Below are 14,234 nucleotides of genomic sequence, written 5' to 3' on the forward strand. Positions count from 1 at the left end.
TTAATTACTGAAGTATTATAATAAGTTTTGCTACTAGTTTTCATACAGGGAAAATCCTCCTGTTCTTTAAAAATATCATAGATATTCTTGATCCTTTGCACTTCCACATAAATTGTAAAACTCAGCTTGTGAAGTTCCACCAAAAAAAACAACTCTTGGAATTTTGAAGGGAACTGCATTCAATGTATTGCTCAATATTGGAAGACTTGATAACAGTATTTATTCTTGCAAGCAACAGCTTAATGTACTTAAATTTTATTTTTCCATGGAAATTGGCCAATTAATAAAATTTTGGTGGTTAAAAGGGTTATCCTTTTCATTGGTGTAACTAAGAATGATAGATAGTTGGGGCTTATTATATCCTGCCTGTAAGAAGTATTTTTGTTTGAGTCTAAGAAGCAGTCATTTCTTAAAATCAGTACATTTTTAAACTTATCAAAATAAGGCTCAATGCCTGTAATCCTAGCACTCTAGGAGGCAGAGGTGGGAGGATCGCTTGAGGTCAGGAGTTCAAGACCAGCCTCAGCAAGAGTGAAAGCCCATCTCTATTTAATTGAAAAAAAAAAAAAAAAAAAAGTATGTTTTTAAACTTATAGCAAGTATAAGATAAGTAAGACTGCCTCTAAAGTCACATTAAAATACATTAAATAAAGATATTAAAATCAAGTTACATTACTTACGTGGCCTTGTGTTAACTGAGTGAGCTGAGCCATGGTAAGCTTCACCTGTCCTTGCTGGGGGCGAGGCGACTGTGAGGTTGACGACTGTAAATTTGCAGTAGATGTTGCTGAAGTTATGCTTTTCTGCCCGGGTGTTGAGGAAACTGTGTTAGGGGCAGAGATTGCAGTGGAAACAGGCTGCCCTCTGATGATCTGAGTCACCACTTGCTGCGGAGTACCTACACAAAAAGCAAAACATCATGAAATCCCACACGCCCTTAGCATTATTTTGAAAAACTGAAATAATTCAACACTTCAGATGACTGTATTCTTTTCAATTTTTAAAAAGACACTAGGATGCCAACAGCTCAAGGACACATCTAGACATATGCTCACACCCAAAAGACCCGCCTGGTTGGTAGTGAGCCGGTTTTCATTCAGCTCATTGAAAACCATTATTCAGCCCCTGCTTTCTGTAGTCAAATGAAAAAACAATTAATATTCTTCCTCTAAATGTAAGGCCAAAATGACAATCGGAAAGACAAAAGAGAGTATGCAAAATATGCCATTTATAATGCTGCCTTTTGTTAGAAATATTGAAAATAAGATAATTTAATATTTAATTCATATGAATTTTAAACAAAATGAAGAATCTGGAGTATCTGGGCCAGGTGCATTTATAAATAAGCTTCTATTACAGTTATTTGACAGTTTGGGAGAACTATGAGAGCAAAAACAACTATATCCTCAAATACTAGGGCAAAGTGCTCAAAGAATGCTTTCATAGTTAATGTTCAATAAATGTCTACTGAATAAATGAAGTTTAACCAGAATGGCTTTATAGTCTTCCAAAAACTTCTGTTCCTAGTTTAACTTCCTAAAACTAGAAAAAAAGGCAAGTGGAATTTTCCTCCCTATGTAATAGTTGCTAAGAGTAATTATTTGGTAGCTATTTTGACATTTACAGATTCATTACTAATTAGTCAATAACCCCTGGGTACTCATGCCTGTAATCTTGGCACTTTGGGTGGCTGAGGCAGAAGGATCACTTGAGGCCGGGAGTGAGACCAGCCTAAGCAACAAAGTGAGACCCCTTCTCCACAAAAAATTTAAAAATTAGCTGGGTGTGGTGGTGCACGCCTGTAGTCCCAGTTACTTAGAAGGCTGAGGCAGGAGGATCACCTGAGCCCAGGAGTTTTGAGGTTGCAGTGAGCTACGAAGATGCCACCTCACTCCAGCCTGGGTAACAGAGTGAGACAATATCTCAAAAAAATAAAAAAGTCTTTTTGGTACCCCCTCCCTGCAAACTATAAACCAATTATTCTAGTATCACTGACTGATTCAAAATGATACCTTGTCATATAGCTAGTTCTCATATATGCCTCTTTAATTGCATCTGTGTTTCTTCCTTTGGTAACAAGCTCTTAATTTGGGTGGCTTTCTAATATGCTTTAACATATTATAACTGGCAGTGCCAGTTTTCCATTATTACTCCTCCTTTGAAACTTTTCTTGGTTACTCTCATCCATTTATTCAATATTAATTGATAGACAATACAGCATAGTGTGGTCCAGTGCTGTAATTTGAGAATTCCCATACGCCAACACTATATCCTTGTACTGCAGTTTGAGAAACAATACATAAAAAGTTATCACTTAAAAGTGATCACTTGATACTGATATACGGCCATCATAAACACAGATAAAAGGACTGGTACTGACTGATTTTATGATGGTCATCAGCTGAGACCCAATATGTACATGCTAATTTATTTTTAGATCAAAATGCAAATTAAAAAAATTAATAATTTCCAACTATATCCCAGGGGTCTGTGGCTTCCATCTTAAGAAAGGCTAATGTGGTGGTGGGAAGAAGGTTTAGTTCCAGTCTGATGGGTGCACACATGGAAACACACCCCGACACCCACCCACCCAGCCTCTGCCTCTCTGACTCTCTCACCTTCCTCCTCTTCCCTGGGTCACCCCTGACCCACTGGCTACCTTGCTTTTCCTTCAACATACCAGGCCCACTCCCACCTCAGGGCCTTTGTATTTGCTGTTCCTTCATGAAAACCCTTTCCCCAGGTATCTGCACAGCTCTCTTATTTCCTTCAGGTCTTCTAAGGGAGTCCTTCTGTGGCCATCCTTTCTAAAATTTCAACCCTCCCTGCAAATCATTCTCAAACTCCAATTCTTCAACATTTGTACCCCATCTCTGTTTTTCTAAGTAGTTATCAATATTTAACATGACATATATGCAAAATTCATATACTATTATGCGTAATAATAAATTTAAAAATATATGTAATTAACTCATCTGGTTATTGTTTACCTTTTCCACTAGACTATAAGATTCACGAAGGCAGTTATTTTGTCTGATTAGTTCATAACTATAGTCATCTCAGCCTGGAACAGTGTCAAATCTTGTTTAAGTTCCAGAATAACAGCTTGAGAAATTCCTCAACATTCTGAGTTTCAATTAGCAAAAAAACAAAAAACAAAAAAATCTTCATCTGTAAAATGAGGATAATGTAAATATCTACTTTATATGAAGATTATGTGAAAGCAACCTACAAAGTGCATATACCCTGGCACAAACTAAATGATCAATACATTACAGCTGTTATTTTATCATTGTTACTAAGAATCCATTATTTAAAGGCAGACTTTGGCTAAATTACATTAAATAAGCACTGCATTGCTGAGTGGCAGGGTTGGGTAGTTCATTTCACAAACCCCATTCTCACTGGGTATTTAAGACTTCAGGGGAAAAAAAGTGGCAAAACCCTAGTGGTGGGGGAGGTTTGGAAGCTGTAGAGTCACGTGTGGATATCAGACAAATATAAAATTACAGCTACATAAGGCACTACTCAACAAGGTCTCTATAGAACTACAGTACTACCAATATTTATAGTTTATCTGGCAATTTACCAAATTTTTCAGTTTTCTAGGTACGCTACCTTTTATCACCTATAAATTTTCTCGTTTACATTATTTACCTTTCCTTTCATTAAGCTGCCTGACAGCTATAAGTTTTAAACAGGAATAGACACTGAATTTTATCAACTATCTTTGCAGCATTAACTGAAATAATCTTCCTTTCTTTTCTGGGTTAAATGCTGCTTAGGCACAGAAGATTGCCTTTAAAAAAAAAAAGCTTTGCTCTGTTTCATATTAGAATTGTGCTAAATTTGTAAAATGAATGGTTAAGGTTTTATCTATCCTTCCCCCATGCCCTAGAACTAGGTTTTACAATAAGGAAATTATTTGTTTCCTATTTCAAAGAAATTTTTACCCATAAATTCATGAAGTCTGGAATTCCTTTTTTAGGTAACATTATGACAACTTTCCAAATTTCTTCCTTTGATATGAGTCATTGAGACTTTCAATTTATAAACATGGTATTTAATTATGCCTTGCTTAGCCCTAAGTATGGATAGTGAGAATTCTGAAAGTCTCACTACAAGGACACCTACACAAAATTATCTTTTGATTTTAAAAAGCTCATTCTATTTTTATTGCACTTTCTTGTTGCCTAATTCTATGAACTGGTATTTTCCACCCTTTTCTCCAGATTAGACTTACAAAAGAATAGTTTGTTCTAACATTTTTTGCCTTTTCTGTTTTCTAATAATTATTACTTTTGCTTTTATTTCCTCCTCGTTTTAAAGACTTGTTTTTATATATTTTTCTAATTTGTGATTAAGATTTAATAATATGGGTTTTTTAGTCTGTTTTATTCACTAGTGCATTTCAATTGTCGAGAGTAGGTGCTCAAATATCTATTGAATGAATTGAATCTGCCTCTGAGTTCAGCTTTGCTATCATGGCTTAATATTGCTATTTGGTAATTTGTGATTACATATTTGATGTTTCTTCAACCTAAAAGTTATCCCCCAAAAAGTTACTTAGAACATATATTTTTAAAAATTCCCAAGCAAGTAAAGGTTATCAGTGTAATATCTTAATATTAATTTCTAGCTTTAAAGAATGTGGCCTATATACATTCCACTTCTTGGAATTTACCAAGGGTTTATCTATGTCTCAAGGATCATTTTTCCACCAAATAGCCCACAACTATTTAAAATGAATGTGTATTTCTGAAAGCACAAAAGTTGATACACAGTTTAACTGTAGTCTACTATGCTCCTGTTAATTCCTCCTTGATTTCAAATAGTTTTGCTTCAGATACTTTAATGGCATCTTATTTAATTTATAAAGATTCAAGATTACATTTTCATTCAATCTTTAGCTTTAAACCAATATAAAATGAAACTTTTTTGTATAATTATTTTCTGCTTTTTAAAAATATCAAATTCTTTCTCAACACAGTATTCCTGGCAAAAAATATTAACAAATAAATAAAATATTGAATTGTACTCTGTTCAATATTTGCAGGGCTGTCCTTATCCTTTCTTCTTTGGCCTTTATTTCATATGTCTTTGCTCATCTTTTAATTTTTTTACCTTTTGTAGCCTTTGTGGTAATTTAGGTATGTCTCTCATACATGTATAGGGTTTTTTTTTTCCCCCTCAATCTTTACAGTCTTCAACTTTAAACATAGTAATTTTAACCTATTCATATTAATTATGATAAAAGGAGGTCTGGCATTACCTTTGTAAAAATTATGTTTCTTTGTTGTTTCCTTGACTTTCTCTATGACTTTGCCATGTAGACTGTTTTCTTTGCTCACTTTCTTTACTTCAATTATTTGAATCTATATATTCCATTTATTTGCTGCTGCTTTTACATTTTTAGTAAGCATGCTTGAACCTATTTTTCTCTTATTGGCAATGCCAAAAATGAAGTAATATGTTTGGATGCATCTCACAATGGATTAGAAGTTTAGTATGGTTTCAAGTATTAATTCAAACTGGTATTTTATAGTATGTAGAGTTCCAAATACAGAGTATTACGGATGTCCTAGACTGGTTGTTTAGATGTAAAATGGTAATGCTGGATGGATGAATACCTGGCTGTACCATCACAGGTGTTCGAATAATTGCTTTTCCTAGCGTTGACTGTTGGAGTGGTGTTCTAATCACCGTCATACCAGGGCGGATCGGAGACCCTGTGATTACCTATAAATGACACAAAGGACAATGAATTAAAACGTTTTCAAAAGATTAAAGCACGATGGACTTAAAACACAAAATCTTTAAACATTTTATATTGATAGAAATGCCTACAGAAATGACACAGGTTCTTGGATATTACATTTTAAATTATATTAAGCATCAGAATAAAGATGGAATTTTGAGGAGAGAAAATTTAATTCAAATGCTATCATACAAAATTCCTTGCCATCAATACCAAGAATAGCCTACAGACTAAAAGGAATGAACAAGATCCAAAAAGGCTCTGCTCTTTAACTAGTTGTCACAGAAAAGTGTTGAGTCCTACCTTCTCTAAGCTCCAATTTATTCCTATAACCCAGAGTCAATGAGAAACCAAATGTTCTGTCATACTTTTAAGAGGGAGACTAGAGAGCACGTTATTTTCAGTTTTAGTTAGGTTTAGAACATTTTCAAGTTTGCAAACTTTAAACCTTTTCCATATGTAAGTACCAAAGAAATGACGTATTTAATATGTGCACATATCAGCTAATAACAAACCATTAAATAGTTATAGTGCTATAGATTATATTTTTCATTCTATTTCTTAACTAGGCTGCACAGCAAGTTTGAGTGGTCCAGTGCTGCCTATTCTTTCATGTAAACGAATTTTCTTTATAAAAATCCTAGAAAGCCATTATTATTACTTATAAACTTACTAATGAGCTATTAACTAAATGTTAAAAATTAATATTTCATGTATCATTTTTACTTAGATAAGAAATAGATTTATTTATAGAACCAATAGATTTATTCCAAATTAGTACTTCGTCACAGATTAAGCAAAACTAGCTGGATTAATCTTGGAAGAGGCCGTTCTAAAAACTTCAACCTGATGTGCTCAACACTTCAAAACAAAATAAGTCTGTAAGAAATCTTACTTGCGAAGTGCTTGTGGTTCCTCCAGAGCCTGAGGTATTGGGCCTAATTGTGACTGTTGCCGTCCTGGGCTGGAATGAAGTAAAGGTTTGCTGACTTGTACCTGTACTTGATGGAATGATACCCAGGACTTTCTGCTGTACTTGAACAACACCTTAAAAAAAGATGAAGAAATGATTAACAACTGTCCCTTTAATGAAAAGCATTAACTGTTGCTTGGGTTTCTGAGGAGAAACTACGTGTGGCAGGGTTTTATAGTGGGCTACATAAAATGTGAGATCCGAGGACTGAAACCAGTGAAAAGGAAATGAAAAATAATGGCAACGGCATGATCTGGCAAATGTGAATTAAAACTCTTCACATTTCCCTTACCTCCTTGTGTTGCTGGCACATTTACAGCGACAATCTTGCTGTTTGCAGGAAGTGGCAGTTTGGTAATTACTTTTCCTGCCATAGTGACTGGATTGCCTGTAATTTGGAACGTCTGACCTGTGCTGGCAATGGTTGTAGCAGATGTGGCAGCTGTGCTGGTGGCTAATGGGGTATAAGACATTTAATAAGCTTTACATTTAAAATAACCAGCAACGTAGTGACTTCTAGGAAGGGCACCAATGCATGAAATGTGGCTCATTTTGTATTTTTAATAAAAAACATTCCTCTCCACTCAAAGTGAACTATGTAAATGTTAAAAGTGAAATAATGTAAGAGAGGAATTTGCTAATGTAATATTATGAACATTATCTGTAACAAACCAATTGTTACAGCTTGTTTGCTCAATCAGCTGTAAAGAAAAACAATTTTCTAAAGAGATGTTTCATTTCAGCAGGTAAAGGACTGAAAATTCTTTTTCCTGAAGGAAAATGATCTTCTGTTTAATCACAGTTGTATACCTGAATTTGACTGGCCTTGCTTAACCCATGTAGCAAAGGTCTGATGGAAGTTCTTGTTTTGCTGGAATGTTACTGTAGCTGGAGATCCAACTTTAGTAGTTAGTACCATTTTGGTTCCAGTTGTAACTGAGCCACTTATGGGGGCCACCATAACTTTCTGTGCTGGAGAGATGGTACTGGTTGTACTATTTGTTGGGGAAGTAGTGGAAGTTGCAATCACTGTAGGCTTCTGCTGGTCCAATCGTTTCTAAAAAAGTCACGGAGACAAAACATGAGCCAAAATAGTTCCAGATAAAAACAATACCATTCTGCAAGAAGTCCAGACACAATTTCTCTCACCCTAAGAAACCACACTAAATTTCTAAGATATGTTACTTCTGAAAAGAAAATATGCCCATATAAATTTACCCTTCAATTTAATTTCTTGACGAAGGCAATGTTTTCAAGTGTGCATTAAAATACTAACTTGCTCATAACAGAAAATTAAAAGTAATCAAGTTTTTCTGGATTGTGCAAATATCTAAGCTTTCAGACTGAAAATAAATAGATGTAGGTAATCTTACTGGAGACAGGAATACCATGCTGCTCAGTGGTGAGATTCAAGGCAGAGACCAAATGAAGGGAGCTGTAAAAGGTGTCTATTTACTGTAATGTTAACTTATCCAATCATAAAGAGCATGTCAATAGTAAGTATCACTATTCAAGTTGGCAAACCCGTAATCAAGCAAGCTGAAAATTATAAAACAATTGTCTAGACTTATGTTATTCATTCAAACATTTTTACAGAAAAACACTTTAGATTATTTTATACAAAGAGGTATAATATTGATCTTTAAACTACAGGGTTATTAAAGATAATCTGTATATCTTTTATTACAGATTGCTAAAATTTTCTAACAGCTTATCAACAGTGGTCTGATGAGTAACAGTATAAGCTTACACATGTAAAAACAACAGGTGAGATTTACTGCAAACATGGTGGGAGATGATTTAAGATGAGGAAACTGAGGCTTAGAGAACTTGTGTAATTGGCCCAAGGCCACAGAGCTAGTTAATGGTGGAGCTGGGATGTTTACTAAGATCAAATTCCAATGTTGCACTATCTCCTGTCATTGCAAACTGCTTACCTATGGCATCACACCCATCGTTTTTTTTTGGACTACTTTTGTATACACCTTATATACTTGAATATGATATGAAGTACTTTACACAATTTCTCATTCCCCAGAAGAAAAGAAATTTAGTTGTGAATACTTAGAGACATCGTTGATTAAATCAGTTAAAAAGGAGGCAAGAAACCGAACACATATTTAGCAGTTATTTACTTGGGGATAAGCCTTCAAAATTGAAGTGCTGGCTATCTTTGCAAATAAGCATTTTAAAGAACTTTTAAGAAATAATACATTAGGTTACATTGTGGAGATGACAAAACACACTCATAAGCCAGAAATATTAATAAAACAACTAGCCAGTTGTTACATGAATAGGTATGTGTGCTTGAGGATAAATTTCCTATGACAGCATCATACATAGAATCCAAAAGTGCTGCTATGTCCAATTTTGACGTAAGTGAAGATAAGGACCTATAGTAAGCCAAAAGATACATAAGAATTTGGGAAAATGTTTTATAAAATGTTAGAGAAAAAAGTAGTTTGAGACAAATAATTTGGTTTACATGTGATTTTTAAATAGTCTGTTTCAAAGTTTATATATTCAAGTTGGCTGAAAACTTTTATAATATGTTTTCAATAGAAATAAGGGGTAATCATCTTTTATCTGGGTCTCAAATTCCTAGGCACAAACGGTACATTATTTGCAGTATGAACATGCTAAGAAATCAGCAGCAGCTTTATGATCATCAACGACAACAAACTCCTACAGAGCTGTAGCACAATCTGCTTTTTCACAGACTACATAGATTTTCCAGGAAAAAATTATTTCCAGAAATTACCTATGAAATTATAAAGATAATAAATAATAGAAATCTTATTTCAAATGTCCTCCAACTACATACACTGTTTACAAAACCATAGCTTGGTGTATTCACAGAACTATTTTCAATTAATAAAAACCAGGTATATGTGAGACACATTTTAAAAAACCCATATGAATATATAATTACTGTGCTCCTGGTGTGCAGGAATTGGGCTAACGATGTAAATTTGTTGTCAGGTAGGACCAATACCAACTCCCCACCTGCTGGACAGCCAATTGCTACTGTTTTAGGGGACTCCTCATTTGGGCCTTGAAGTCCTCCCCCTTCTTCTGTTCACTAACCTTAGCCTGTTGCTCAACTGCTTGTGCCTTTTCTTTCTCCACTCTGCAGGAAAAAAAGGAGGAACTCATCAGAAACTGCCCTGTTAAGCATCTGGCATCTAATATAAGTGAAATCTGGCTGACTTTTACATCATATAAAGGTATGAAATTATTTCAATTTGAAAATATTTAAGATAATTAGAAATTGACAAATGGATAGTAACACATTAAAAATCAGAAACAGGACCTTAATAAACTATATAGAACTAGCAGTCAAAATCAAAAGGTGGAGTAAAATGAACTAGGATGTACTGAATAAACCATTACAGTGATAACTCTTTAGTTCTGAAGTGATAAAATCTTCAAGTATCTGACCAGGTGTTAACCATTTCCTTACCTCTCAGCAAACGCCCTGATCTCCCATAATTCCAACTCTTCTTCTGCTACCCAGGTTTCGATAATAACAGGGCCAGTTTGCTTGGGCGTTTCTGGTCTCTTTGGCCGCAATGCACTTGATCGAAGGCCTTTCCTCTGAGGTGTAGGTGTTTCTTTGGAAAAGAAATCAGAGTATTTTAAAAGCAATATTGCTTTAAAAATTAGAGTATTTCTGGCATCTTCAATCATAAAAAACAGTGGTTGGCAAACTTTTTCTTCTTAAAGGGCCAGATGGTATAAAGACGAGGCAGGCCAGATGGTCTCTGTTACAACTACTCAATTCTGCCTTTGTATCATGAAAAGGAGCCAAAGATAATACTTAAATGAGTAAATGTGGTTGTGTTCCCATCAAATTTTACTTATAATAAAAAAGCAGGCAGTGGGCCAAGGCTCATGGGCCATGGTTTGCTGACCTCTGATATAAGAGGCATATGAGTCTTTATACAATCTGTTCCCTCTGCCTGGAACACTATTCCTAGCCCCACAGCCCCTCATTTGACTCTTCAGACCCCAACTCAGATGCAACATCCTTCAAAGGCCTAGAATGCTCCTCTCACAGTTCGGTTGGGTGTCCTTGCCACATACAATTATGGCAATATGTACTTCCCCATCACAGTTGGACAAGGGGGATTTGAGAGTTGCTAATATAAAGAGAGATCTGAAACTAACAGAATGGATAAAACCTCCTAATGACAAGGTTTAAAAAAAAATCAGGGAGGGATAAGCACTGAACGTTCAGGGTACAGAGAAGCAGTACAATCATAGGGAAGCAGCAGAAGGAAACTGAAATAGCAGGACCTAGATGGTACAAAGTGATACAAGCCAAAGAAAATCGATTCAAGGAGACTGCACTGATTTGCATTGAAGGCTGTGTGGTCAAGGAGATTGAAGACCTGTCAGGATCGTCTTCTCCCATCTATACCTCTGTCTATCAACAGAGACTACTGTTTCTATTCCAGGACAACACTACTTTAATTAAGCTAAAATTTGACATCTACTAGGGAAGGCGTTGCCTTATTGGGTTCTTTTCAAAAAGGCCATTCTCAGTCATTTGTTTTCTAATAAGAATGTCCAAGATAATTTAATCAAGTTTCAAAGAATTAAATGTATGTACTTGGGAGAACTAGCTTTTATAAAACAGTATGTTTCTATCTATTCTATCTAATGACATTTTCTTTTTACACATTTCTTTTTCTTTCTTTCTTTTTTTATAAAGAGATGGGGTCTCGCTCTGTCACCTAGGCTGGAATACAGAGGCATGATCACAGCTTGCTGCTCCTAGACTCAAGTGATCCTCCTGCCTCAGCCTCCCAAATAGCTATACATTTCTTAGATTTTTTTCTAAGTATTTTTATTGTTTATACAAAATTACTGACTTTTATTTATATATTTCAATTTGGACACCACAATGGACGCCTTTTAGCATTAATACTTTTGGTTCTCACAAATTTTCTAGGCAGATATTTATAATTACCTGCAAAATAGTGTTAATCTTGCTTCTTTTCTGATATTTACCATTTATTACTTTCTTATCTTATTGGAACACATGAACACTTGATATTATAATACTATAACCTTTTCTTTGCTTTCTTGAGAACAGGGGCCAAATTTCATTCTTCTATATACTTGCTACTCAATGCCTATTCTACATGTGGTCTATAAATGTTTCCTGAGTAACTCTTGATTATTATTATTTCTACCTGAGCACTGAAGTATTTCACAATAGCTTTAACTCTTCAGTCAACAGACTTTTATTGACCACTTACATGTCAGACTCTGCACTAGGTGCCAGGGCTACAACAAACCAGACAGACTAGGTGGCTGCCCTCTTGGAGCTGATGGTGTGGGTGCCAGTCAATGCCTCATGTTTTAATTACAAGAGGTTTTATCATGGTCCATGCTTGGCATAATACCTGTAGGCATCAACATGTGCCTAATAAAATCTTGTTATGTTTATTACTTAAATATCATTTTAAAAATATACCAGTTATAAAAAAATAAATAAATACAAAATAAATATAACAGTTACAAAAAATGTTTTTCATAAGTTGAACACAGTTTTAGGAAACAATTACAATCAAATTTCAATTCATAACAGATATGGCTGACAGGTCAACAATGGAAGAACAGAATTTTTTCCATTCCTTACCTTTTGGTGCTTCTGGAACTCCAATGGGGCAAATGATTTTCCTGATACAATATTCAGATCGAATGCCATAAGGACCAACATCTCGCCTCTTAATTATTTCAGTTGTTGTGATTTCAGTTTCAGATGTTTCTGTGGTGATTTAATTCACAAAGTATTAATAACCACCTAAAATACTCAGAGACTAAAAAGGTACAACATCTGTTGTTTTAAAAAAGAGGCACACGTGGAAAATACTTTTGGAAACATTTGATTAATTAGTGACTACAGGATCACTGCTAGACTGCAACAATACTTCTTTCTCCCTGAAAATTTCTAAACTAAACAAAATGCTGCTAGGCATAGCTTAGCTCCTGGTACCACAACTCAGTCAAAATAACAAAAAGCCTAAGACAGAAGCAACACACATAGGGTTCTAGAAGTCTTAGTTTATGACTTATATTCTACAATAAAAAACTATCTTTAAAAAAAAATGCAGACGGTTCATGAATAAATGACTCACCTTATAATGTGAGCCCCCCCCATGCCTCTCGGGTTTTATAGCATGTGTCGTACTTTAGCAAAGCTGTATTTTTAAAATACAAGCGTTTTATTTTAATAAATAACAAAGATGCTTAAAATTAAGTGAATGGTCAAGTGATTTTATCATTTAAACTTAAATTAGAAAGTAACCCCCATTACCTGTCCGTGTAGTCCCTGCTCCTGGAGGAGCCTTGGCTGCCATGTCATCCCATCTCAGACTTGCCCACAGTAACCGTAACATCAGGCTCACTCCAGCTAAGGACTTCACGGTCTGAAGTCTGTATCTGAAAGAAAAACCCAAGAAATCCATACATATATACTTATACATACACCCACACACACACCCACACCCACACACACACACACACCCACACACACACTCACACTCACTCACTCTCTCTCTACTAAACTGAAGGATTGTGTTCCTTGTCCTCATTATGACTTCAGTATTTATAACATGGTTTTGTTAAGACTTTGGTATTATCTGTTTCTTTAAAAAAGAACTTTTTTGCTCATAGACATAACATGCATCTAACACTTAAAAAGGGTCTATATTCACTTTAAATGCCATATAAATTTATAAAGTGAGTGTGTTCCACAGTAAGGTTGATAAGGCAATAATTTGTGAAAATTTTATAAATTTAACCCAATTCTAAAATGTTATGAAAATTATGAAGAGCAAACACAGAGAAATAAATGTTATTAAATGTGACAGAAGAGTCTGCAAAAAGGAAAAATCATTAACTGATTAAGTTTTGCTAAAATGAAAAACCTGGACACGTTTAAATTTTCTCAAAAGGCAAAACAAAACCACCTTAAAAATCTAATGCGATTTTTCCAAATGGACACAAAATTTTGTATCCAAATGGTGGCTCTTCAAACCATGAATTACTGGATGATGAATACTGCTAATACTAATAAAACTTTGACATTGGTATTGTTTTGGAATCCTACAATGAATAATAAAATATTAGAAAAAGGTAGTACTATATTAGTTACTAATCAGGAGACAAAGAAATCTGTTTGTGGGTTTTTTGGTTTTGTTTTTCTAATGCCCATCCATGTTTGTGTTTTTTCCAAGCATCGTGTACAAAGTTATTGAACATTTTAGACATTCTTTTAAAAAATAATACTAAACAGACATTTCAAAATGAATTTATTTAACTACATGAACATCAAGTCCTAAAATGGAATTCACTATAAAACATTTTAAAGCAGCCTTAGGCTGTCAATTCTCCATTAGGGTCTTTGTGTAATTAAAATACTTTGTTGACATTTTTATACTACTTGAATACATTGTTGATTGCAGTGTAGATAAAGCCTATAAAATGAAA

The 14,234-nt window shown here is 34.6% G+C and overlaps 1 protein-coding gene across 14 annotated transcripts in view; it reads right to left on the minus strand.

The window, feature by feature from the left end:
- Positions 1 to 14,234, minus strand: part of BPTF (bromodomain PHD finger transcription factor) — a 121,432-nt gene that overhangs the window by 25,279 nt on the left and 81,919 nt on the right. For 8 of the 14 annotated variants that reach the window (XM_045525850.1, XM_045525848.1, XM_045525847.1 and 5 more), the window contains 9 exons: positions 13,060 to 13,184; positions 12,382 to 12,510; positions 10,195 to 10,345; positions 9,819 to 9,861; positions 7,542 to 7,788; positions 7,024 to 7,185; positions 6,654 to 6,805; positions 5,631 to 5,739; positions 681 to 898 (listed from right to left, as the gene is read on the minus strand). In XM_045525850.1, the coding sequence (XP_045381806.1) occupies positions 681 to 898; positions 5,631 to 5,739; positions 6,654 to 6,805; positions 7,024 to 7,185; positions 7,542 to 7,788; positions 9,819 to 9,861; positions 10,195 to 10,345; positions 12,382 to 12,510; positions 13,060 to 13,184 (1,336 nt within the window). The remainder of the gene's footprint in view (positions 1 to 680; positions 899 to 5,630; positions 5,740 to 6,653; positions 6,806 to 7,023; positions 7,186 to 7,541; positions 7,789 to 9,818; positions 9,862 to 10,194; positions 10,346 to 12,381; positions 12,511 to 13,059; positions 13,185 to 14,234) is intronic. The other 6 variants (XM_045525857.1, XM_045525853.1, XM_045525856.1 and 3 more) reach the window with 1 other exon arrangement.

This window comes from Lemur catta, chromosome 15, assembly GCF_020740605.2.
Source record: "Lemur catta isolate mLemCat1 chromosome 15, mLemCat1.pri, whole genome shotgun sequence".
NCBI classification, from domain to species: Eukaryota; Metazoa; Chordata; class Mammalia; order Primates; family Lemuridae; genus Lemur; species Lemur catta.